At 31.7% G+C, this 27,183-nt stretch overlaps 2 protein-coding genes across 4 annotated transcripts; both read right to left on the bottom strand.

Annotated features, from left to right (window-relative positions):
- On the bottom strand, positions 1-9,198 carry LOC143044888 (asialoglycoprotein receptor 1-like). The gene is made up of 5 exons (XM_076217113.1): positions 9,080-9,198; positions 5,536-5,615; positions 4,315-4,402; positions 2,605-2,821; positions 1-83 (listed from the first exon to the last, which is right to left on the bottom strand). The coding sequence occupies exons 1-5, from the start codon at positions 9,135-9,137 to the stop codon at positions 56-58; spliced, it is 471 nt and encodes a 156-aa protein (XP_076073228.1). The 5' UTR covers positions 9,138-9,198; the 3' UTR covers positions 1-55.
- Positions 9,199-10,928: 1,730 nt separating this feature from the next.
- On the bottom strand, positions 10,929-26,010 carry LOC143044885 (monocyte to macrophage differentiation factor-like). 3 transcript variants are annotated; one of them, XM_076217109.1, is made up of 8 exons: positions 25,857-26,010; positions 22,525-22,591; positions 21,589-21,670; positions 20,617-20,774; positions 19,237-19,311; positions 17,882-17,983; positions 17,260-17,329; positions 10,929-15,390 (listed from the first exon to the last, which is right to left on the bottom strand). In XM_076217109.1, exons 2-8 carry the CDS (start codon positions 22,572-22,574, stop codon positions 15,187-15,189), a joined length of 741 nt encoding a protein of 246 aa, XP_076073224.1. In that variant the 5' UTR covers positions 22,575-22,591; positions 25,857-26,010; the 3' UTR covers positions 10,929-15,186. The 3 variants fall into 3 exon arrangements, with proteins under 3 accessions (XP_076073224.1, XP_076073225.1, XP_076073226.1); XM_076217110.1 differs by having other exon boundaries at positions 25,861-26,010; XM_076217111.1 differs by lacking the exon at positions 25,857-26,010 and adding an exon at positions 25,730-25,852.
- Positions 26,011-27,183: the final 1,173 nt, after the last annotated feature.

The raw sequence follows: 27,183 nt of genomic DNA, 5'->3' as shown, positions 1-27,183 counted from the left end.
TATAGATATAGTTTTAATTAGATACTGTAACTGCTTTTTAATATAACATCAATGTTCAACCAACAATCGGTGACTGTGTAGACCTATAAAGAGAAAAAAATCTTCATTTTTGTATGCTAATTTAATTTGCTGTTTACAATAATCAGAAATAGGACCAATCATATCTTAAATTCAAAAGAACTAGAACACACCTGAGAAATCGCAGGAATATACAGCTTGTAAACTGGTGTAGGATGAATTTTTGTAAAAGATATTATGACTGGAGAATTTCATATAAGGTATCAAAAGCCCTTTCCTTTTTTTCCAAAGTCCGTTATGTTTTTCCTTTCTTTTAAATTCAATTATTTTTCGTGTTTCTGGCCTTATACCACAATTATTCTTCCCCTTTGCTACAATGCATTTTTTGGTAAAAGTCAAATTAAATTTAAAGTTTGCACCGCTTCAAACATAAAATAAATGAAACTTCTTATAGACCATTATTATTCTAATAAAATGTGCTTCTAGGACAATCCATCGGTGCCTTTTCTTTTGAGAGCCCTATTAATATGCCAATGGTAGGATTTGAATCTCGTATAAATGCCTAAGGCTCATTTGAGGGGTGGTCTGAGGGGCCCTGATCCCGAAATCCCGGGTTAAAAACATGAAATCCCGAGGTGCGTATTTAAAAAAAAATCTTATCCCGACATGACTAAGGCTCATTTGAGGGATGGTCTGAGGGGCCCTGATCCCGAAATCCCGACTTAAAAACATGAAATCCCGAGGTGCGTATTTTAACGAAATTCATATCCCGATATCACGAAATTAAAAAAAATATATATATTCCCGCATCCCGTAAAGATCAATCCCGAAATACCGAGCTTAAAAACACCCGATCCCGACGTCCCAAATATATCCTGCCTCCCTCTAATCTCTACCCTACTTTCATTTTGGCCAAATCACTACTTTTACTTTCAACAATAATTTTTTATGCCCCATTTATAGGAATTATGTTTTCTAGTCTGTTCGTCCGTTCGTTCGTTCGTCCGTCCGTCCGTCTGTCCCGCTTCAGGCTAAAGTTTTTGTCGAGGTAGTTTTCTACCAACTCGAAACTTAGTAAATATGTTCCCTATGATATGATCTTTCTAATTTTAATGCCAAATTAGAAATTTTACCCAATTTCACGGTCCACTAAACATAGTAAATGATAGTGCCGATGTGGCATCCCGTATATACTATGGACACATTCTTGTTTCCACATGTTTTACATATTTCAATATATATGCAACTGGTATGACCCCTTAGATAGTAAACATTTCAGAAAAAAAGTAGACAGAATACAGAGAGTGTCTGTATAGTAGTATAATCGTAGTTTACAGGTGGATAAACGCGAAAAAATAATTGTCTCTAAGGAGGTACATGTATAATAGTTGTGGTTCTTGCGACCTAAAAACCATGATATGGAGGACGCTCTGATTGGCTTATTTATTTTTCATTTTTGTAATCTATCATAGTTTACGATTGGTTGTTCTTGTGCATGTTTAAAACCGGAAGTCTTATCTATGACTAAAAGTCAGTCTGATAACGGAAACAATATCCGGAAACCTATTTTGTCGTTTTTCTCCCAAAATAACTCAATCTGAATAATCATAAGAATGGATGACAAATGCGACTATGCATGTTACTAAAGAACACAGAGGCATGATGATTAATTTATTGTGAAAGGAAGAGAAGCGACACACAAAATGGGGTCTTCTCGTTTAATAGTATAGATAGTGGCGGAAGAAACCAAACAAGAGAACAGTTTACACAACACAACAACAAAAAAAGACTGAGGAACAAAAACCAGTCTGCAACGGGGTTGATCCCATTGCTACGTTACGTAAGGGGTAATCAGATCCTACTCCAAATATGACACCCGTCGTTTTACTCCTGTTCAATAGGTTGACAATTTTCATTTTATTAACCAACTTGTAATGGTGTTCGTTAACCTTTTGAAGGAATTATTTCAACGTCATCACTTTTTAGTTTGATAGTTTCCTTGTTAGAAGTAATCATCTTCGAAGGAAAGCATAATTAACTGTAAGATATTTATTCGCGGACGCCTGAAATTAATAACGTATGGTTTTCATTCCTTACTACATATACAAGCCCTGAAAACGTCTCTTTTATCGTAAAATTTAGCTCTCACCCCACCCTTATTGTCAATTTCTATATGGTAGTTTAGATATGAGGCAGACTAACAGTATATATTGTATCCTGTATTTCGATTTCAACATAGTCAAAATAACTTTGAGACCTCTTGTGACAAGACATCTGTATAGTGGATCGTGAATATAAAGGATAAAGCGAATTTATTTTTCCTCTACTGAAGTGCCTGTAAAAGATCTACCACATGAATAAAGTTAATTGTCTCTGACATTACCGTTCTCAGTGGAACACCGTTTTAAAACAGGTTGGCAATTTTAGATATTCAAATTTATCATAGGTCATTCATTGTATATCAGTTAGGCCCATACCAAATGTAGAATAGGGTCTCAATTTATTTTTCTGTGCGAATAGAAAAACCTCAACGCTTTGTTTGAGTGTTCTTTTTGACAAGTATTGTTCTTTTATAAAGAACCTTACTCAGAATCTGTCTCACAAATAAACTGGAAGTTAGAAAGACAGTTATCGTCATTCCAATATCCATGATAAGTTCTCTCCAATGCAACACAGTTTTGGGAAGTATGTCCATTAGGTTGTCCTGATTGAAAATGATTAACTGTAATCGTTTTTTGACCGGTTGTGTATATCCATCTGTCTTCAATGATTACGTCTGATATACCAATCCAAAAAGTTCCTCCTGCAAAAATATATTTTTTTTTTATTTCCTTAAAATACTTTTTAACTAGTTATGTCACCCGATCGACAATGTCGGGTGACATATTGCTTTTCCTCTGTTTCTTTACTATTATTATTATTCTTCCAATGATTTTGTCCGGCAGTTTTCTTGGAGCCAATGAAACCAATCTTAATGATAGTTGACTATAATGAGGAACCCAAAATTTCGGGTTGCAGTAGGGTCTAAGACCATAAAAAAATGGCTGCCGTTTCAATGGAAACGGAACAATTGTGAAAAATTTCAGTTTTTGGTTTTTGTGAATAATTTGGAGATGCTTACACTCAGAATCATTATATTTTAATACAATGAAGGTGCCACCCATATACGATCATATACTGGTTTTGGATGATTTTGGCAATCATTGGAACAACTATGTTGCCATGGAAACTAAACCAAAAATTTCAAAAATATGAAAATGCTCCAATTTTTTTGAAACTTTAGCATAACGATGATCAACTTTAGTAGATGTGGAATTTGGCGTTGGAATTTCCAAAATGTCTGCCGTTTCTATGGAAAGAATGCAAAAATGTCAAAATGCTCCAAAAACTTCCGGGTTTGGTGAATAACTTTGGTATGCTTGAACTTAAAATCATCAAATTTTTATGCAATATAGTTGTCCACTATATACAGGTTTTGAATGATTTTGACAATCATCGGAACTACTATGTTACCATGGATACAGGAGCAAAAATTTCAGAATGCTTCAAAATTGATGAAACTTGATATGATTGTTGACTGTCAAGTCTACATATGACTTTTGAAGTTGGAATTTCCAAAATGGCCACGGTTGCCATGGAAACTGCAACACTGTCAAAATTCTCAAAATGGTTTTAACTTAATGAAATTTGATATTATTAGTAACTGACAAGTAAAGATGAGACTTTTCAATTTTCAAAATGGCTGCCGTTGCCATCGAAAGGATATAAATGTGAAATACTTTAAAATACCCTGAATATACTGAAAATTTACAAAAAGATGAATAGCCATGCATATTTGTGCATTTACTGTTAAACAAGTTTGAAATGGCTGCCGCTTAGTGGCAATAGGGGGAAGGGTGACATCCGCTATTGCTTGCAATGGCAATTCTAGTTTTGATTGTTTTTTCTAACACAAATATATATACATTGTAACCTGTCTTGTCCGACAACCCGTGTATTACAACCTCAATCAATAGACATGCGCATAAATAAGCCTCTTTCCTAAAGCAAAAACCAACTCTTTGATAGAAAAAACTGGATGGCATGATGGGATTTTTTTATGTTGGAATTGAGGTTCTTTAGAAAATAAAACATTATGGAAATGAAATAATGGACTTAAAGTACCGGGCTTAGACAGCATAGTAGTGAGGTTTTTTTTTTCTATAATCTAATTTGTAAATTCATTCAGACATATATCGTACAGGCATTCATTTTTTTCTTTTTTTTTAAGGAACTTTTTTTAAAAGAAATACATACCAATATGCTGGCTGTGACTAATCAAATAATGTGATTCCTCTGCAGTCAATGGCTCGGCTAATTTCGCATCAAACACACGACAAAAGGACTGAAAAATCAATTATTGAAGAATGCAAATACTATATGATGCGTATTCCTTAGCCCAAAACACAATTCTATTCTAAAATAACTATATCACGAAATCTTTCTGTTCACTTTTCGGTATGATTTTTTTCTGTTATGATTTCAGACAGTAATATTGTCTAACAATAAAATGAGAGATCCCATGTATTCCAATAAAGGATAACAACGTCATTCAATTTGTAGTAACTATGATTTGTTAGAATTTAAAGAGCTTAACGGCAATAACGATCTTTGCCTCCTTATATTCTGTTATATTGGTTTTCTCACCTATCATTAGAATATAACATGACATTTTATATTCATGGAGTAGGGTGTCAGTTCCTTTTGTTCAGATGTTGAGTATCATGTACTGTCAACTGGATTTGAAACAAATTTCATTTATTTCATTTCACATAAGATGGGACTCTCCTCGTTTTTCTTTGTAAATATCAAATCCCTTACGCTCAAAATGAAAGTATACGTTATTTTTTTATCTTTTTTTATAATTGATAATGTTAATTTTACCCCTCCACACATTCCAGGATATAGAATAGAAATGTTATATTGCTGATTTCTCGAAAAATACTGTCCGCCCTTGATATTTCAACTTGACTAGGTATAAGTTCTAGCGTTTGATAACCAGATACAAAATTAGTACAGATGATAACAGTTCTGATTAATGATGAAAAACCTGAATGCTATTTAGTTGCGTTATGAATGAAATTAGGTGTTTAATATCATTATTCACGGATGATATCGGATATGTGCCTTATGTCGTAACTAAAATCCCGTTCCTTTTCACAAACGTGACTAACCGAATGAGAATATTTACCGGTTTTGTAATAAAATGAGCAACACGACGGATGCAACATGTGGAGCAGGTTCTGTTTACCCCACCGGAGCACCTGTGATGTCTTGTGTACTACTAGTATTCTTTGTCTGTTTTTCTTTTTTAACCAAGGCGTTGTCAGTTTATTTTCAATCTAAGAGTTTGAATGTCCCTCCGGTATCGGTTGTTTGTTTTTATTTATTTTATTTTTTTTTTGGGGGGGGGGGGGGGATTTCCAAAAACAAAAATAATTAGGAAAAAAGAAATCTGGCAAAAGCGGTTCTACTTACAATTGCTTCAATCCATGGTTCAACTTGTCGACTAAAGAAGTAACACTTATTTCCAAATTGTGTCCATCCATCTTTACAGCCTGAATAAAAGTTAAAACTAAAACGTATTAAACTTGAACAAGTCTTACATTATAAGCTCATACGAGTCTTTAAAATTAAGTACCTACTATCCACAGCACGACGTGTGCTTCATCTGGAGCAAGTTGTGCTTACCTTTCTTAATGATTTGAAATTACAACCTGTTTTGGTGGGATTTGTGTTGCTCATTCTTTCGTTTCGTAGCGTCAAGGGATCTTTTCTAAATTCTGCCAATGGTAGCCGTATGTCATATTTGATTTGTTGTTGTTTATTTTTTTGGTTTTTTTCCATTTTTGTTATATGGGGATTTTGTTATTTAAATAATTTGGCATTGGCCTCTGATTGTTGACGATTGTTGACTCAGAACGATAAAGAGCATGTCAGTTTGTGAAGACACCTGTCTATGTTTCTGAAACTTAATCGCATAGTTAATAAAGTCATCATAGAAACTAGGATTGAGATTTTGTTCGCCAGACATGCGTTTCGTTTACAAAATACTCATTAGTTACGCTCGTATCAAAAAAGTTGTATAGCAAAATTGAAGTAAGATGTCGAAGAGCATTAAGGACACAAAATTCCGAAAAATTTAGCCAAATAAAGTTATGGTAATCTATTCTGGGATAGAAAATCCTTAGTATTTCGAAAAAAATATTAAGTTACTAAACAGAAGATATTTAATTAAATTCTCCCTCGCCATGCTCGTCCGAATTTAAAACATTTCTTTTCTAAAATCCTTGGTATAATAAATAAACCAAAACTCTAGATATAGGTTTAGTTGCTCGCAGTAACTTTTCATTTCTAGTAAGCAATGTTTAATAACATTATAAACCAACATATAAGTACAAACACAATTGTCCAATACATTTAAATGGATTGAAATAAAACTTGGTATTATAATCATATACATTCTTACGTGACAATAAACTGCAAACTGTCGTAGTTACTGTGAGCACTTTCGATGAAATGACACCCACACATTGTCTTTATATAATATAACGGAACCACACCTTTTAAACCGCCAAAGTATTTCACGTGCATATATTACCCATATATATTTAATACCAAAACAAGAACTTATTATACAACAACTCTCACTAACCAGTTTTGAACTTATAAATAGTATAACTATAACACAGGGGAAACCCCAAGTCTCAGCGAAAAGAAATTTAATTATGACCATATCAATGATAATTCATGTCAACGAAAAATTCTGACTACTTAGCTAGTGGAATATTTGGGGAGGAAACCTCAATCAGCGGGGGCATCAACCCAGTGGTTGTGAATAAACTCATCATATTTCCAAGGATTAAAGTTTTGTACGACAGGTGTGCGTTTCCACTTCAGTAACGCATGAATCGAAAAAGTTTTATAAAAAATGAACGAAATGGATAGCATTGAGGACCTTAAAAATTGTTAGGTTTTGCAAGATACAGCTAAGGTAGTCTAGTCATTGGGTAGAAAATTCTAAGTATTTTTCAAATTATCACAGTTAATTCATAATGTTTACCACAACAATGATAAACTATTTCAACACAGAAGAGCTGACTACTTGACTGGTGATATTACCCTTTGGGAGAAAACCTCCATCAGCATTGGCAGTAGCCAACATTGGTTGTAAATTAACTCATCATAGATATCAAGATTAACATTTTGCACAAAAAGTTGAAGAGCATTGGGGACCCCAAAAAGTTCAAAAGGTTTTGCCAAATACAGTTAAGCTAATGTATTCCTGCGGATAGAAAATCCTAAGTTATTCAAAATGTTTGGAGTTCTTAACAATTATTTTGTAATGTTGACTATATCAATGATCAGCCATGTCAACATAGAAGTGGGCTCTGAGGGAGGAAACCTCCACCAGCAGTGGCATCGACTCAGGATTTGTAAATAATCTCATCATAGATACCAGGATTCAAAAAGTGTACGTCAGACGTCTGTGTCATCTGAAAAAGACTCATTAGTGACGCCCTTATTCAACAAGAGTGCACACACTGAAATGTCTCGACTTCTTTACTTATCATTGATTTTATGTGATAGTCCTAAATATAAAGCTTTATTACAACTGTCACATAAAATTAACATTAACCAAGAAAACTAAAAATTTACCAATGAACCATGTTAATAAGTTTAAGGTCATATGAACCATGCCAGGCAGACATGTACAGCTAACAATTCTTCCATACACCAAATATAGTTGACCTATTGCTTATAGTTTAAGAAAAACAGACCAAAACGCATAAACTTAACACTGAGCAATGTACCGTGAAAATGAGGTCAAGGTCAAATAAAACCTGTGCGACTCACATATAGATCATAAAATATTACCATACACCAAATATAGTTGACTTATTGCATATAGTATTAGATAAAAAGACCAAAACTGAACAACTTAACTTTGACCACTGAACCATAAAAATGAGGTCAAGATCAGATGACACTTGACATATAATAAAAATAGACAAAAACTCAACAACTTAACTATAACCACTGAACCATGAAAATAAGGTCAAGGTCAGATGACACCTGCCAGTTGGACATGAACGCCTTAAAGTCCTTCCATACACCGAGTATACTAGACCTATTGCTTATAGTATCTGAGATATAGACTTGACCACCAAAACTTAACCTTGTTCACTGATCCATGACATGAGGTCGAGGTCAAGTGAAAACTGTCTGGCGGGCATGAGGACCTTGTAAGGCACGCACATATCAAATATAGTTATCATATTACTTATAATAATAGAGAATTTAACATTACAAAAAACATTAACTTTTTTTTCAAGTTGTCACTGAACCATGAAAATGAGGTCAAGGACAACTGACACGTGACTGACGGAAACTTCGAAACATGAGGCCTTTTTATACAAAGTATGAAGCGTCCAGGTCTTCCACCTTCTAAAATATAAAGCTTTTAAGAAGTTAGCTAACGCCGCCGCCGCCGCCGGATCACTATCCCTATGTCGAGCTTTTTGCGAAAGTCGCAGGCTCGATAGAAAGTACAAAAAGGTTTTTAATTCCAAAACAAAAAGCAATTAAAGCTAGTGTTACCTATTTCTTAAGGTAGAAATGAGTTGGTTCGATAAGGCCCGAAAATGGCGCTCTTTTATAGCATGTCGAAAAAAAAATAAAGCTTTGTTAACAGTTAAATCCTACTTAAGACCAAATCACTGATAATTCATGTCAACACAGAAGTGCTGACTATAGGGCTGTTGATGCCCTTGAGAAGAAAATATGTTCATCTTAGATACAAAGATAACAACTGTGTACGCAAGACGGTGTTTAGTCTACAAGACTCGTCAGGAATACTCAAATCAAAAAGGATAAAAGGTCAAATAAAGTACGACGCTGAAGAGCATTGAAGACGCAAAATTGAAAGGTTTGCCAAATACAGCTATGGTAATTTAAGTCTTACGGTAGAAAATCATATACATATCTACATTTGAGTTTTATAAATAGTTCAGAAACTTACATCTTATAGACGAAACACAACAAAGAACCACCACAAAATCAATAACATTCATTTTCATTTGGATGAAAACTGATAAGATTTTAGTTAGATAAAGACGTCTACTAGGTCACAAAAGTAAGTTCACAAATTTGTGACCATTTTATCAAGATGTCAAAGTTTATCAATTGCATATTCTGCGCTACTTTTAAATTCATGAGAGTTAGATATTAAGGTAGTTTATCACCTTGTGCTTTTATACGATACATGTATTAAGATTTTTGTACGATGTCAATTTCGTTAATGAAGTGATATACTGATAAAATGTCAATCTCTGATAATGTGTACAATCAACCCATCAAAACCCCTCAAAAAACATTTCGAAGCCGAAAAGTTGTGATCGTGAACTTTTGCTCTTATACATGTATTTGGTATATGCCGATCGACGTCAAATTATCAAATCAGTCTCCAATATTCTCACCATCGACGTGACCCAAAAATCTTCGTTCAAGGTGATGTCATCTTTTAGCAAAACGACGCCAGATTGAGTGTAGTCACCTCAATACGATTTTCAATGTTCTTCGTTTGATTATTTTCAAATTAGTGACCGTTTTGTTTTTGTAAAACTAGCAACGAAATATGATAAATCAAATTATGATCCCCAAGTTGCACACATTTTATCTACCAAAAGGCAACAACAACTCTTTTTGATCAGCAGTGATTTTTTTTATCTTGTCTGGGACATTGCCAATATAAAACTTTGACATAAATTTGATAAAGTCTAGCGAAAATTGTACACATTATTGCACTTACAATGCAATTTTTTATATAATTAATATTTCCATGGGCATAATTTTTTTAAATGATTGATTAGCACACATTTTCGAACTTTTCCAAGGCATTGCTGATATAAACTAGAATATGAGTTTTATAAAAATCACCTTACAAATGTTTCATAAGAGCGCCAAAATGACAGTTTAGATGGACGCCCGGTATTTCTATGTCCCTGTGACACCTCATTCACGGGACAAAAAGTGAAAAATTTAACTGTAAACAAAAGATTCTACAGAATTAAATATGTGTAAATTTGTATTGATAAACTATTCATGATTGAAAAAATCTTGTTGGGCATAGTGTTGAGCATAGTTAGAATGAAATTGTTGTATGTTGAAAGGCCTCAACCAAGTCAGGACTATGACAGTTGTTATACAATCGTTTGGTGTGTTTGAGCTTTTGATTCTGTCATTTGATAAGAGACTTTCTCTTTTGATTTTTTCTTTGTAGTTTCACTACAAGGCATTATTATATACAGAATAAATTCATTTTGCTTATTATTCATAAGTGTAAATATTTGCAGACTTGTAGCAAAACCATTTTCGTCATGTGTGTGGTATGGTTGATGCTCATTTCATTGAACTACATATACTACATTGTAGTAGATTTTGATTTGGCAATTTTGATGAGGGACTTTCCATTTTAAATTTTCCTCAGAGTTCGGTATTTTTGTGGTTTTACTTTTTTTACTACAAGGCATTTTTACTAACAGTATAAATGTATTTTGCTCATAAGTGTACATATTTGCGGACTTGTAGTAAAACCCTTGTTCGTCATGTTTGTGCTATAGTTGTTGCTTATTTCATTGAAATGTATGTACTACATTGTATTAGATTCCCTAAAAAAAGATATAAATACTGTGTGACCTCGATCCTTAATATAGAGATTCAAACTTTGTTCATGTCTAATCCTCTGTAAAATCAAATTACTTCATGAAAACAAAACTTTCTATTAATTGTGAACAATAAGATGCATACCATCAATAATCCCTATCCAAGTCAGCTTAAGGCATAGAAAGTATTAATTAAAAACAAGCATCTTCTTCAAAACATACAAGAACTTTTATTGACAAATATAAATGGAAATCTACATTATAAAAAAGAGCACTGAGACAATTCTATAAATAAATAACACTTATAAAAAGTATGGTTATAACATATATGAAGAAATCTTCTAAAAATCATAATCTAGAAAAAATATGAACCCACTGATAGTTGGAACAGAAGGGTTAATTAATTAATGAAACAGTTAACACGGAGAAAACTATTCATTTTTCTTTTTAATGGATAGTGGGAGGGTAATAACCTTTGATTTTTATAATTTTAGAAAACATGTCCATTGCCGTATATTGTCTTAAAAGGTCAACGGATATTACACAAGGGACAAACAAATGTGACCAGGAAGGTGTTTAATCTGATTGGCCGACTGCAATATACAGTGCTAGATAGGAGACAGAAAAATAATGTTGGTTTCTTATATAAAAAATAAATAAACCAAAGATAAGACATAATTTATGAATATCTAGATTCTCAAATCTTCAGATTAATTCTACAAGCATGAAAGATATGAGTAATCTACTGTGGGCTCAAGTAAATTGAAAGACAGATACTACCCAATTTATATATTGTGTTGACCCATTATGCTAAGGTGGGTTATTCAAACAAAAAAACAAGAAAACTTATTACAATGGAATCTCTTCACACATCTGATCATCATTTTTTAATTCCAATATAGGATCTAAATGAAATTCAAACGTTACAGATAAATACAGATATATACTATCCACCAAATGAAAGTTAATTTACAAAGATCCTTGAGTAAGCACCAACAGAGTAAAGAAATATGACAAAAATACTGAGCTCAAATATTAAAGGTAAATACAAAAACTTGAAAAGACTAGAAATTATATCATTGTACAGTTTAAAACTAGATAATGCTTTTTGACACTCACAAATTTCAAGCATGGAAAATGAAACCATATCAGCATGTAAGACTTTATAATGAGGCTGGATTTTAAAATTTTCAGACCACCAATATTCAAATGATTGAACGTATAAAAGAAATATGACACATCCAAACAAATTATTTTAATAAAACATTTTCTATTTGTTCGAATATTGTACAATTCAAGTAATCAGAAAAAAATGGCACTTGTAAAAAAGGGAAGTGTACCAAAAAATTATAAATATAAAGTCTGTACATGTATATCTAATACACTCTATCAGAATAATACAAAATAATGCAAGGCCCTTAGTTACTGAAAAAACTGAAACAAAATCATTCTGAAATTAAAGTAAAACCTAAATTCAGGTCTTTCTGTTTACACATATACTCAATGCTACCAAGAACAGCTTATGTAGTTTATAGCATACTTTTAAAAACATAATTCATATTACTTTGTAAAAAATATACAACAACAACAAAAATTCTTAAAGATATTCTATTATAAGTAACTAGCACTATTTATTGAGAAACCTAAAAAGCTATATACTAACATTTTAGATTTTTCAATTGCTCTTCAATATTATGTCTATTAATCAAATATGAGTATTTCAATATTCAAAATGCCATTAGTTTGATCCATTACTATTTTTAGCCATGGCGTTGTCAGTTTATTTCAGATTTATGAGTTTGACTGTCCCTTTGGTATCTTTTGTCCCTCCTTTTTTAAGAGTAAAAAAAAAAAAAACTTTTATAATCATTGAAGATCTTCAATCTTTGGACAATAAAAATGTTATCAAAATCAATTCAAATAAAAGTATTTGATTGGGATTTTCAAAATTACAATAGGTTTTGATTCATATTTAACAATTTGTTTCCAAAAAGATAAAATTATGTCATGTCATTAATGTTACGAAATTAAATAAGATATATGTCTGAATGATTACAAAAGATGCATATAACTTTGATTGTCATATGAATGATGTAACAAAAACAAAAACAAATTCACAAGATCTGGGAAGATAGTAATTCACAGAATTATTAATTTTAATAAAATTATGTGTATTTTAATTGTAATGAAAATCTAAAAACTGAAGAATCTTTTCTTTCTGGTCCAGAAAGTTTCAAAAAACTTTTAAGGGCACAACTACTAATTATTATGGCATTCTCATGGCACAATATACTTGTGCATTATATTCAAATATTTTTCAGTTAGGCCAAAGAGAAGTATAAATATGGTTCCAATTACATCCTGAATAAATATAGGGTCAGTAGGTTGTAATGGTTGGGGTTGGGTTGGTTTTTTTAGGGGGGTGGGGATGGATTGTCAAAATCCAGAAACAACTTGTGTATTTTCTGAGTCAGATTCCAGTACTATACATGTATCTAACAAAAATTCACAATTTCTAGACATTTGATTGTAAAATAAACAGATTTGTTACATTTTTAGTTAATTCTGTTGCATTCTGTAAAGAATTTGTTGTATTTTAGCCATATTGGATACTTCATATGGAAATTCAGAGGACAGAACTTTGTGAATTTTATTATTGAAATTTCATGATCCTTATACTCAATTATTTCTAAGAATAATGAAGTGGTAATTCTATGTATGGCAAAAAACAACAGTTTTGAAGGTTGTTCTTTACATATGTTAAACATGGGAGGATGTATTAATTTAGATACTTTTTTGGATAACTATCCTGTCATGGAAGAATTTATTTTCAAATGAATGCAAAATAAGCTGTCTAAAAGAGAGGTAAAAATATCTTTAAATGTTTCTTTATTCAAACACTTGCAATCCAATATCTATTGGTCGATCCAAAATTTAATTTTGATCTGACAATAACTTTCAGTAGCACTTGAACCATTTTTCAGTCATGGTTACAGATAATAGATATTACAATAGTAAAAAAAAGCTAAAAAAAAATATCACAGCAAAACCTATTAAATGTGTTCATTTACTCTGAACTTTGTCAAACCAGAGGCTCATTTGAATCTATAGTTGCTTACCTATATATAGCTAGTAACAATGTTTACTGTATGGATATCAAAGAGTAAATACCGGGTAACTGTATGGAGATCAAGCTTTAAAAAGCTGCATGGAGATTCGCAATAGCTATAGTTATGGAGATCAAGCTCTAAATAGCTGTATTGGGATCAAACTCTATATAGTTGTATTGAGATCTAACTCTACATAACTGTATTGAGATCTAGCTCTAAATAGTTGTATTGAGATCAAGCAATAGCCATATGGAGTTTAAGCTCGAAACAGCTGTACAGAGATCTAGCTCTAAGCAGCTGTATGGAGATCAAGCTCTAAGCAGCTGTATGGAGATCTTGGTCTAAAAAGCTGTATTGAGATCAAGTTTTGAATCATAATAGTTATCATTGACATTTAACTTTCATGTTTTGATTTTAAAAATAAATTCAGCCATTGTGAGTTTCAACACTTTTCTAAGCATGTCCAGAAAGGAAGTATGCAACATTACAATTATGACATTTAATGTTACAAAAACTATTATCTTTTCCTCTAGTGGTCCTTTGTACCAGGTAAGCAACTATAATAATTTGCTCTAGTGATCCTCTGTACCAGGTAAGCAAATATACTAATACTGACAACAAAATATCACAAAAAAGGAAGACCTGCTTCAACAATCACTTTCCTATATCTAACAATACTCTAGTCATGATAAAAAAAACACACTCACAAACAATATACAAATATACTAGTAGATCTATAAAAACAACTATGGCAAATTCATGCTTCATTTGTAACAGTTATGGATTACTTGACACTTGAACTATGGGATTTTCGTGGTTGATATGGCTTCCTGACGTCTCATTTAAAAGGACCTGTGACCTTTAAAAATGTTGAAAACCCTTATATTTATTGTTTTATATGCTTTAACGTGATCTGGTATAAACACAGAACAATTTATAAAAATAAATATTTATTTATAAATGTGACCTTGCAACCTAGGGGAATTACCCTTTGAAGCCCCAAATGAAGAACCAAGAATAAGATTCTCAACTATTGATTCTACTTAAAAATGTTTTATCTTAAATTTTAAAGTTTCTTCATCTGTTAGTCATTATGATACTTTTATACTGATTTTGATTGTTACAGCAATACAAAAGTACTAGAGACCTTTTTCAAACATGTAAATGTTAGATAAATAAAAATAGAATTGCAATTTTGAAAAAATTCAAAAATAATTTAAATTTGATTAAAATTTACTTTGTCATGTGTGATGTCACAAATGAAGTACAAATCACCCTTAAGATTGAAAGATACAATGTACAAACCGGCATAATATTAAATAAATAAATAAATCTATATCTAAAAATATCCTTCATCATAAATGCATAGCAAGTTCATCATGGTCATGGCCTAACAAATGAGTACAAATGGCATAGTAATGCCAGAGGGCACCACCAGCAACAAAACAATGCCATATGGCATGTGCAAATGGCATACGACCATCCATTTTGAAGAAAACTACACCTAATATATAAGTAGCTCCTCCTAAGGCTAATTCAAACATACCAGCTGCTTGTCTCTGTAAAAGATATATGGATATATATATACATGATTTTTTTAAGAAATGAATGAAGAAGAAGTAAAAAGAGGAACATGGTTCAGATGAATGTGTTATTAAAATACTGTGTATTCATTATTATTGGTTGGATACCGGTACTAATTTTTGTGAATTTCGAAATAAAATGTTCAACAAATGACAAAGGACTACCGGTAGGTCCAGTAAGACCCCTTTTTGGGCCCAAAATATAGCAATTTTACAAAATTGTTAAAATGTAAACTTTTAGTTATTTATTGGAAAGTAGAATGCTATTGCTACATAAATATTGGCTGATTTTGACAATATAATGCACATATATTGGGTACTAGCATCATTAAGTCATGTTAAGTTACTGAAATCTTCACATTTTTAGTATTTTTTCCGTCTTAAATGAAAGTGGCCGCGTTTGTGTTCATTCTTAATATTGAATGTAAATTGTATTTGATGATAATATATAACATATATAAAGGTTGAGGATGAACACAGTTGCGGCCACTTTCATTTTGACAAAAACCATCTGAAAAGTGACATTTTTTAGCATATTTGATAGATTTTTCATATTTTAGATTGAATCGGAGCGTTTTTAATGACTAAATCAGTTAAAATCTTTCACTTAAAACTAATTGAATCAATTGAAATAGACACTCAAGTGTTCAAAAAGTGTCCAAAATTTGAGTCCAAAATCGGCCCTTACCAGACCTACTCCTTTTCTATAGACTTGTGTGCAGACCTCGGGGCCCTTACCTGACCTACTCCTTTTCTATAGACTTGTGTGCAGACCTCGGCAAAACCAAGAAAGTAAATATCCACAAAACAAAAAAGTTTTCCTTTATCCATGAAAATAAGTAAATCCACAGTAATGAATATTGATAATATCAACGGTTCTTTACTTTCATCATTCTTACCAGTTGTTGAAGGTTTAATGTTTTTAGATAGTGCAATGTTTTTTCATTTCGTCTTTCAATTCATTAATTATAAAAATATGATAGAAGAAGTCCCTTGGCAAAGAAAAAACTTCATGATGGGTTAGATTTGGCCCTAAAATTTTGATGTTTTTCTTATCAGGCTAAAACACTTCTTTCAGGCACATTACATTAAACTTGATGCAGAAATGACCCCTCAAGTATGCATTGTTAATGTTGTGACAATTAAGTTTTGGTCAAATTTTCAATAATTCATAATAGTTTTCAAATATAATTTACTTTGAAGACCCCACTACTGATCAAGAATATTTCTGTTTCTAGGGATTAAATATCATCTATGGCAACTTTTGGCTAGAAAACATTTTAAATCCTAGATTGTGCCCAGAAAAAAAAGACAATGTATCCAAAAGTTGCTGACTTTGACGTCTACAATGTGCTCTATTGAGGCATCTGTTTATCATAGTAATAAGGCTTTTGAAAAAGGTTCATTTAAGAACCATATTTTGTAATTGTAAACCTATCCTCAAATATGAAATATGCATATATCATAATTATTATTAAATTATTTGCCTTATTTTTTTGTAAAGTTTGTGAAGCCCAATCTATCTCTTTTTCTTGCGCTTAGCATTTTTTTTTACATCAACTTGTTAATTGTCTCCTCTTTGTGGGTACTACAAGTTTTAATCTATTTTCTTTTGCTATAAATCTGTTTTACTTCTCATCTTTTGAAATACATAAAAAGTTTCTCTCTAATTCAGATACTTTTGATCTGTGATGAGTCAAAGATACAGTTGATTTTTGTGCCTTTTGAAAAGCTTGATAAATGCACTTTTTTGACACATGCATATGAATAAGACCCTTTTGTATGAAATTTCAGCTGTTCTTTTTAAATACTTTATTTCCCATGTACCATTTGTATATTACTCACTTGTAAACAGACTACAATAGCAGGACACACACCTATTATTAAGTACAGCAATAATTCAAGGATCTTATATCTGAAAATAAAAATCAGAGAGAAAAGAAATTAAATAGTGTTTCCTTATAAGAAATGAAACAATTGAATTACTGACAGTTAATTCACTTTTCATTTAAAGTACGCTGTACTGTTTTCATTTTAAGTTATATTTTGAGAAAAATAGTATAAATATGTTCCCTCTTTCTTATTCTCAAATTAACAAATACATTACGGTTTACGAAGATAATTTATAATTACACATTAATACTGTAAATTCAAAAATTATTGTGAGGTTATTTTTATTGCCAAAAAATGCGACAGAGTTATAAAGGCAATACTTTAAACTCCCATTTTGAAATATTTCATATGAATTAAACAGGATTTTTCTCAAAATTGTAAAAATTAAATTCACATTTAAGTCTAAAATGACAAATTCGCAAAAATAAATGCATGCAATAATTTCTGATTTTTATTACATAGCTAAATGTTTTATGAAATACATGGGCATCTAAACAAATTTATGTGATACATCAGAAAAAAAGTCATTTTTTAAATGATAAAAGCAGGAGTCTAAAAAAAATGCAAAACTTACTTTTCATGAAATATATATTGATAGAGTATTCCAACTACTGCCATAGTCCACACAATACTTAAAACTTCATCTCCAATACCATTAAATTCTCTTAATGTTAACCTAAATAAAATATACAAATTAAATACAAGGTCAATGAATTTAATATTTGACAAAATTGTTAAAAAAAAAATTCAATACAATAGTCCCACTAATATGAAGGCCCTCTCAAGAGGTATTGATCATAAAAATTGTATTACAATCAAAGTCTTCTGTGTGAATCCAACCCTACCAGTAATTTTTAGTCTAACCAAAGTATATGTGTTTGCATTAAGAAAAATAACTGTACTGTATCTTAAGCTCTGACGGCATCAATTGGTAATTTGATGGTTGCAAATTGAGTTTACTGACCATGGGTTAACTGAACCAGTAAACAGCTATTGGTGCCCTCCAAATCACAAATTAATGTACTCAGGGCTTAAAATACAGTATTGTAATCTCCATTCTAATGAAGCTGACAGAAAACAACATCAAATCATACATTTAAAATCTGTCATACATCGTTTGGTCTTGCCTGTTAGTTTTTGTAGCATCAATTGTGAACTGATGCCATAAAAATTGGTGAAGTTATCCAATTCAACATTAGAACTAACTATTTACATCTCAAACAAAAGTATTTCACCATAAACCTGATATTGCTCTTATTTTAGGACTACTGCAATATAGAACAGTTTGCTTTATTGAATGATATATTGCTACTGGATCCAAGTCATACAAATCTTCTGCATTAGACTAAGACACCAGCTATAAGTAATATCCAGTGTGTACAATGACACACAGTGACAATGCTGTAACAAAAGTTATAATTTTCAAAGGAAACAACTAACAAATAGCAAATATTACAGTTAAAGTTTAAGGATGTTTGCTTAATATCATGTTTTGGAATTTTGGTCAGTTTTTTTTAATCCTCTGGTTTTATCTGTTCGAAAGCCCTTGAAAAAATGTGCCCAATTACCCCCATTTTTCCTTTTTATAAATCTTTTTTTTACATGAATAATTATAAGCCATCTGTAAAAGTCTTATAAAATCTTTGTTATTTTTTAATAGTTATGAGAACTTAAAATTGTCCATGAGAAAGCTATGAAAAATCAAGAAAGAACATTTTCCTGCCAAAACTCAAATGGCTCACATCTCGAAATCAAGCACACAGACCTATATTTTTTTGTTCACTCTTTCAGTTCCTCCTATTAATCCCCTATCAATATATATATACTAGTGTTATGAAAAACTTGTTATTTTGAAACTGAGCAGTGAACTTCCTTAAGTGTACTTTGGCACTCATACCACATCTTCTTTTATCTATTTTGTTAACTTACCATGGAGTATATGATGATGCAATAAATAAATAAATAACTGCTCTATCTCCTATATGAAATATATATTTCAGTGTTCTGAAAAGATAAAATGTGAGTAAAAGACTTATTTTTAAAACATGCAAGTGCAGTCCTGAAATGGTGTTCAATAGAGACCATACATTTTTATTGCTACCTCTAGGTCTTTTTTTCACAATTTTTCTGTATAGCAAAAAAGCAAAACTTCCCTAGCCAACTCAAATAAATACTGAATGCTTTAGCAATGCAAAGACATGAAAAAAATCACTTTTTTGTTAGATCTTTATCAGATATTTGAACTACAGATTTTTTTTTCTTGTTCTTTGAGAAGTCATCTTTAAAGCACCTAATATAAATGAATCAATGGTACTTTTGAAAACTCCTGAAAGTTCCAAAATTCTCAAAATTATTCTTTTTTCTTCTTTTTCATTTTCCACTCCTATACTATTTCATAATTTATAATTATCATTTATTTCTTTATTTGCATATTTTTCATGTTTTTTTTTATTTTTCTGTTCTATAAAAATTGTCAAATATTTCCAATTATAATGTGTATATAATAATGACATTGTATATATCTTACATGTATTTTATTGTATATTTTACATGTATAGATATGCTTTAATTCATGAAAAAAAGAAAGGAAGGGTAGTAACTAAAATAAGGTTAAAACTTAATGCCCTGTACACTACGACAGTGGCATAAAAAAGCTTTATCTTGTCAAAACCATTGTTTAAAAGTCCACCTTTAAAATTCACAAAGATCTTTGGATCCTGGTCAATTATGTATGGAGTGGAGCACAGCTGCTACATGCAGGATTCAAATTCACAACCTCAGTGTTAATAGAATAGTGATACAGTAGTTTGACTTTTAGACCACTTGAACACTGAGGTCTGAAAGATCTTCTAAAAATATTTCTAAACCATGAACATTTCAGTATTATTTACAATAAACTTATCATAGATACCTGGAATGAAGTTTTGTTTTTTGCGACAGACGCATGTTTCATCTGTAAAAGACTCATCAGTGATGCTCTAATAAAAAAGGGTTGAATAGACCAAATAAAGTATGAAGTTGTAGAGCATTGAGGACCAAAAATTCATAAAAGTTTTTATAAATACAGCTATTCCTGAGTTAGAAAACCTTAGTATTTCAAAAGTTCAAAGTTTTGTAAACAGTTATTTTATAATTATGACCATATCAATGATAATTCATGCCAACACAGAAGTGCTGACAACTGGGCTGGTGATACTCTCGGTGACTAAAAACTTGACCAGCAGTGGCATTGACCCAGTAGTTGTAAATATCAATGTCCACCAGAATTTGTTTGGGTGAAAAAATCACTAGATTCTATTTCCTACTTACTTGCACTCTCCCATAAAAGCAAAAAGATGAAACAGACTTGATGTAGTAAATAATGATATCAAGGCAAATCCAAAGATCCATGCTATAAAAGTCTGTAGCTTTGTCTTGGCTAAACCTACCATCCACCAAGTACCAAACATACTGGGTATGATCATCATCTGAAAGGTAAAGCATAACTTTATTTTTGTCCAAATTTATAGTTCAGCAAATTCAGTAACAGTTACCGAATTAGGAGATTTCCAGAACTGAGTTGTCTCTCTGATATTGGTTTACATCTCCCCCATCCTTTTTTTTTATTATTATTGTTTTATATTATGTCAGGGATCAAATCTATTCATTCAGTGTATGTTAAATTGTTTAATTGTTTTTTTTTAATATGTGCTTTAATTTTGATAAGTTAAGCCATTGCAATTGATTTTTATAGTGAGTATTTCTATTGTTGTAATTTTACACCACTCCTTTGGGTTAGGGTGAAGGTTGGCACCAGTTAAAACATTTAAACCCATTGCATTTATTTGTACCTGTCCTAAGTCAAGAAACTGTTTTTCAGTGGTTGCCGCTTGTTGATGTGGTTCATAAGTGGTTTCCTGTTTTTCATACAGATTAGACAGTGGATTTTCCTGTTAGAATGGTTTTACACTAGTAATTTTTAGGGCCCTTTATAGCTTGCTGAGCGATATGAGCCAAGGTTCCATGTTGAAGACCGTACTTTGACCTACAATGGTTTACTTTTATAAATTGTGACTTGAATGGTGAGTTGTCTCATTGGCACTTATACCACATCTTCTTATATCTATTTCAAAAATGCTGAAAAAACAATTACATATATATTCTCAATGGTTTCATAACATAGCGGATTATTAACTTAACATGGACATAAATGTAGCAATATGTTCGTTGAAACATGTTTGAATAATAACTTATATCAGTGTAAAATTTGATCAATTACTGTCTACCAAAACTTGGACTTACCCCATGTGTTACAATATTAGCAATGTGTTCATAATCTGTAGGAATATAGGCCTGTCCTTTTCCTGCTTTGGGATTTTTTAACCTGAAATATAAATGATAGGGTTTTTTTTTTATTTAAAAACAAAAACAATTCATTATTCAACAGTCATGACAGTAATCTTACCAAATTCTTGCAATTGTAACAGGAAAGCATGAATTTCATTAAAATATTGCTCGTCTCCATTAGGACTAAAACCCAGGACCTCTGTGTTACAAGACAGTGTTTAACTGACTGAGCTAAAGAAGTAACCGCTTATGGCTGAAACTAAGTATCTACCAAATTTTCAATGGAAGCCATCCTGTCACACAATCAACTGCCAATGAAACTGATGATTAATTAATAAGCTGCGATTAAACAATATTCAATTATAATAAATAATATCTAAAAAGAAATATCTGGTTCGTTGACACCTCCTGTATCCCCCCTTTTTTATTGTCATACATTTATGTTAGTGTACATGTTGTATGCATGGTTCAGTGGCGGATGCAGGAATTTTCGAAAGGGGGGGTGCTAGCCCAGGGCAAAGGGGGGGTGCAGGGGGGTGCAAACATATGTCCCGATTCAAATGCATTGATCGGCCAAAATAAAGGGGGGGTGCGGACCCCCGGAACCCCCCCTCTGGATCCGCCACTGTGGTTATAAGGTTTTCAAGCAAGTTAAATGCATATATGATGGTCTTGATAAGGGGTGAGGGTGGGGGTGTCCTTTATTTTTCTTTAACTTTTTATGCCTGTTTTCATTTTGACCACTATCATGACTATTCCCTATTTTTGAAACATGTATTTTAGCACCGAATCATTCTATATCCTGTACATATATGTCTGCAGATCTTCTATTGGCCCATTATTTTCTATTCTGTTAACCCCATCCAGACCCTCAGGTATTAATTTTTGTACCTTGTAAAATCACAGCAAGACAAACGTATTTTTATTGGCTGTACCACCATCTTTTTTTTTTATCTACCTGTAAAGTAAAAGATCAAATTATCATTTAAACATGATAAAGTACATAAAAATTATTTATACCAATTTGTAATTTTTCATAGAGAACACCTCTTTTCTTTATTTACATAATTCTTAATATTTTAGTATTTCTGTTTCTTTTTCAATAGTTCCTGATAGCCAGCGTTAGCAAGAATTGTGTTAGTGTAAAGTAATTCTAGCAGATTCCACTTAAAAAATATGCTTGAATTTGAAAAAAAAAATTTATACAGACTTAATCCCTTTTTACAGGCATCACCTGCCTCATAATATTTGCTATTTGATGACTTTAGAAATTTGTTCACTTTCTTTTACATACATGTATCCTAGCTATAGTTGCCGTCACATAAAATTGACACGATGATTTTTGTCAAAATTTGTTAAATATCAGCCGCGTTCACTCAAGATGTTTTTCATTTAGCGGAAGAAAAATCCAGTCCAAATATTCACTACTGTCCTACCTTGTATTGTGTTTGCACTGTATAATCCTGACCTTCACATTTTTCAAGATTATTTATATGGTAAAACCGCCATCTTGGTTTCTATGAGGATCCCTGATCTACATAACATTCGCTACTCTCCAGTAGTATCATTGTCATTGATGATACAATTTTCGGCACTTTTTGCATAAAGATTATAAAAAGCTCCAAGAGCCACGAGAAAAAAGACAGCATGTGGAACCCCACGACAACACTTCCAGTAATAACAATGTCGGATTCCACCATACAAAATAATCTAGGATTATGTGAAGGTCAGGATTATACAGTGCAAACACAATAAAATGTAGGACAGTAGTTTCTTTTTGGAATGATATTTGATTCCACTAAATGAAAAAAAGTCATTGTGAATGAATGCGGTTGTTAGTTTAAAATTTTTCAACCAAAAACATTGTGCCAATTTTACAAGACGGCGACTATACATGTACATGTAGCTATGTCAAAATGCATATGTCATTATTACTTCACAAAGAATTGATTGTTCAATGACGCCATTCCTTTACACCAATGGGTCTCTGGTCAACCTGTGTAACTCATTCATAAAAAACTACTTGAGATTGATTTAAGCAATGAAAGAGATAGATACAATGTACATACATGTACGAGAGACAGCAGATATGATAGAATATTTAAAGATTTTAGAGTGATTTTAAGATACCCCTAGCCCTGAAGATTCCTGATCATGTGCGTATAATTAGACAATATACATATAGTGTGTTGAAATATGAAATTTATTTGTATGAGGCTTAGAAACAGGGGAAATGCGATGTTGTACCGAGCATTTTCCCTGTTTCATACCGAATACAAATAAATTTCATATTTCAAGACACTATCCGTATATTGTCCAGGGCTCACACTACTTCAGAATTATAGGGAGAAGTGACTTCTCTTTTTTAAACTGATAGGGAGAAGTAGTGAGATTTGAAAGAGAAGTGCTCATTCGCGCGGTGCGCTACAATGTTTGGATTTTACTATAGTATAAAGGGTCATATGTAAATAATGTTCTTTTTATATTGTTCAATTAATATCTGAGTATACAATTAAAGTAACATTTTAAATTAAAAGTTGTTTAAGTTTTACTAAGGTTCTTGTGAGAAACTACCAACTAAATATTTAATATCTAGCACTAAAAAAAAAATTTTTTTTATTTTAAAAAATGTAAAGAAATTATAATATATCAATTACAATTTAATTCAAAACTATCTTGTGTATGAAATTCACTGTTTCTCATAAAAAAATATAAAAGTTATTAAGCTGGGCCATAATATATTGATATTAGCATAATAGTATCAGAGTTAAGCAACTTTAATCAACAGTTTGAAACAATCCATAAAAAATATAGGGAATTATATACACCAATCAATTAGATGTAACCAAAAGTCTCTTAATGCGTGTGGAATATGTAATTTTTCCCTTTGGGGTCAATATTCTTCTGTCAGCTGTTCCATCCGTGCGTCCGTAGTAATTATTCTAAAAGTACGGATTTTGGTCTTAGCTGGTCCGGTTCAGATCCGTAGTTTAGAAATCGGTCAGTGGCGGACGAATGCAAGAAAATTTACAAAAATAAACGATGTTTGACAAGTTATTTGGAAAGGAACATGACGTTTTTAATGAAATAAATGGATTAAACATTTACTGAAGGCAACTTTTATCACGTTTAAATGAAGTAACAAACTTTTGCCGCCGAAATTTAGGTTGATGTAGGTTTTCGAGTAACAAGCACCGTAACTTGCGGAAATGCACGAAGTGATAAAAAGTTGTATTTTTATCAAGTAACCTGCTACACACTGCAAAGACAATGCTTCAACATCTTTTCTTAAGATAATGAATCGTTTATGTCTAAATTTCTTTAATTATCAATAAAAAAATGATGTTTCATCAACTTGGTAAAAATTGAAAATGTCCGATGACAGAAGCGACTGAAAGCGAGTATCGTCAAGAACAGGGTGACTTGTTTTCGCTTTTGGGGGTCGGGGAAAGCAAAGTGACGGTCGGGAAAGTGACTTCTTCACCCAAGTCGCCTGGTAGCGTGAGCCCTGTTGTCTTTATACTGAAATCGATAAAAAATTTTACAAAATATGTAACAAATATTGTTAAATAAAAGTGTTTGGAATTTCCCTCATTGGGTATCATTTTGGGGTATTTCCCTATGAGTGTAGTCCAGGAATTAGAAAGGGAAAATGAACTTAATTAATAACATTTAATAAACATGATATATAAATTACAAATTTGAAGACATAACAAGTTTAAATTCATAAAAGTTTGACCATTGTTACTACACATTGTCATGGTTGTGACGTGACGTTGTTGATGAAATACAGTAGCTCCAGTAAGTAGGCAGGGCATATAGGTTAGTTGAGGTCATTGACGTAAAAAGCTAACGTTTATACGTATAGCTTTATCTGTATGGTAAAATAGCTGATTGCAGTATAAAACACATTCACCTACATTACTCAGAGAAACTATAAACAAGTACCATGATGAAACATGCAAACAGTTGTGTCAACATATATATTGACCTTAGGATCAGGACTCTGGGGAGTGATTGTTATTTATAGATTATAAGAAAGGAATATTAAAAAGAAAATTTAAGGTTCCTATTGCTTTGAAATTTAGCTATTTACAGTATTTAACCAGGGCACATCCTTTTCGATCTATATCTGTAGCTAAAGGGTATGTCATTTCTCCAGAGCCAGAGGCATCTAACATGGGTCATCTAACATTGGTGAATATTTTCGAAAACTGTCGTACCTACTTTTCATCACTGACACTGTTTAGAAACTTATGCATTGCAATAACAAGCGGTGTTGTCAGGCACTTAGCCTCTGAGTTATTTGGGAGATTGACTGAAATAATTTGTTGGTTGTTGGGTGATTTACCAAGAAAATAATATTACACCTGGGTCTTAAAGTGTTTCACTTCAAATCATGCATTGCCATATTCAAAAACGTTTTAAAGATTCAATATCTGTTCGGAAAATTTGAGCTTTTCCATCCAAAGAACTAAAATAAGAGAGGTTTCAAATGGATCATTTAAATACATCTGATTACCTTCACAAAGTATTCCACCAAAACGAAAATGAAGACCACTATTTAAAATATCCATTGAGCTATAAAAAATAATAAAAATATGATATTTTTTTATTAATCATCATAGAATCCATGGATACTATGCAAATCCTTGATGAAAGTAAAATAGTGTAATAATAATTCGTCTTGAGCAGCCAGTATATATGGACTAATTTTGCCACGGTCAAAATATGGTAAGAAACATCGATGAATTATTCCGTCACTTGCAAGTGAATGATTTAGTATATTCATGATTTACCTGACGATATCGGGATATCGGTATTTAGTCGGATCTTCACATGTACTTGTGATTTGTTACAAACCGGTATTTTTTAAAAATAAACAAACAAATATCGAAATGTTCAGGACTTAATCAAATCTGTATTTGGGTAAGACGATGCAAGCATACGATTTTTATTGCGTCTTACACTTTAAGAAGCAAATAATCTTTTACTTCTTTGTTAAGATATTGTGTAAAAACGTTAATTATGAGCTATGAAAGTCAAGTGGCTCGAGCATTTTTCTGAGGAAGTTTTTAAAAAATTTCAAAGAAATATTTTTTACAGTGGGTAAGCTTTTACAACTTTTGGTTATATTTATAACTTAGAATCTTCATTGAAAGTGGAGCACGAATGCACAGTTAATTAATAATATTGATGTGCCATTTGTATGCAAGAGTGACATTCCTTTGTATTATGTGCCGATTCGAAAAAAGTTATGCGAGTGTTGTCTCCTTTTAACAGGTTCATTATTTTTATAATTAGGGATAGGTTTCTGATATAATTTTGAATACTTAAAACATGTATCAATTCAATATATTTCAGTTTTTGTTATTGGTGTATCAAAAACATTGATGTACGAATATAATTTCATAAATTTGAAACATTTAAAATTATTACAAACCAATTTCATTCATCATTTTTGATAAACACTATAAATGAAAGACAAATTATTTATCTCCCCTTCATGATAGATTGATTGGGAAATTACCTAGAGTTAACTTATCTTAT

This window comes from Mytilus galloprovincialis, chromosome 9 (assembly GCF_965363235.1).
Source record: "Mytilus galloprovincialis chromosome 9, xbMytGall1.hap1.1, whole genome shotgun sequence".
NCBI classification, from domain to species: Eukaryota; Metazoa; Mollusca; class Bivalvia; order Mytilida; family Mytilidae; genus Mytilus; species Mytilus galloprovincialis.
Note: the sequence above shows the minus strand (reverse complement) of the source record. Positions and strands in the feature narration are given on the sequence as shown.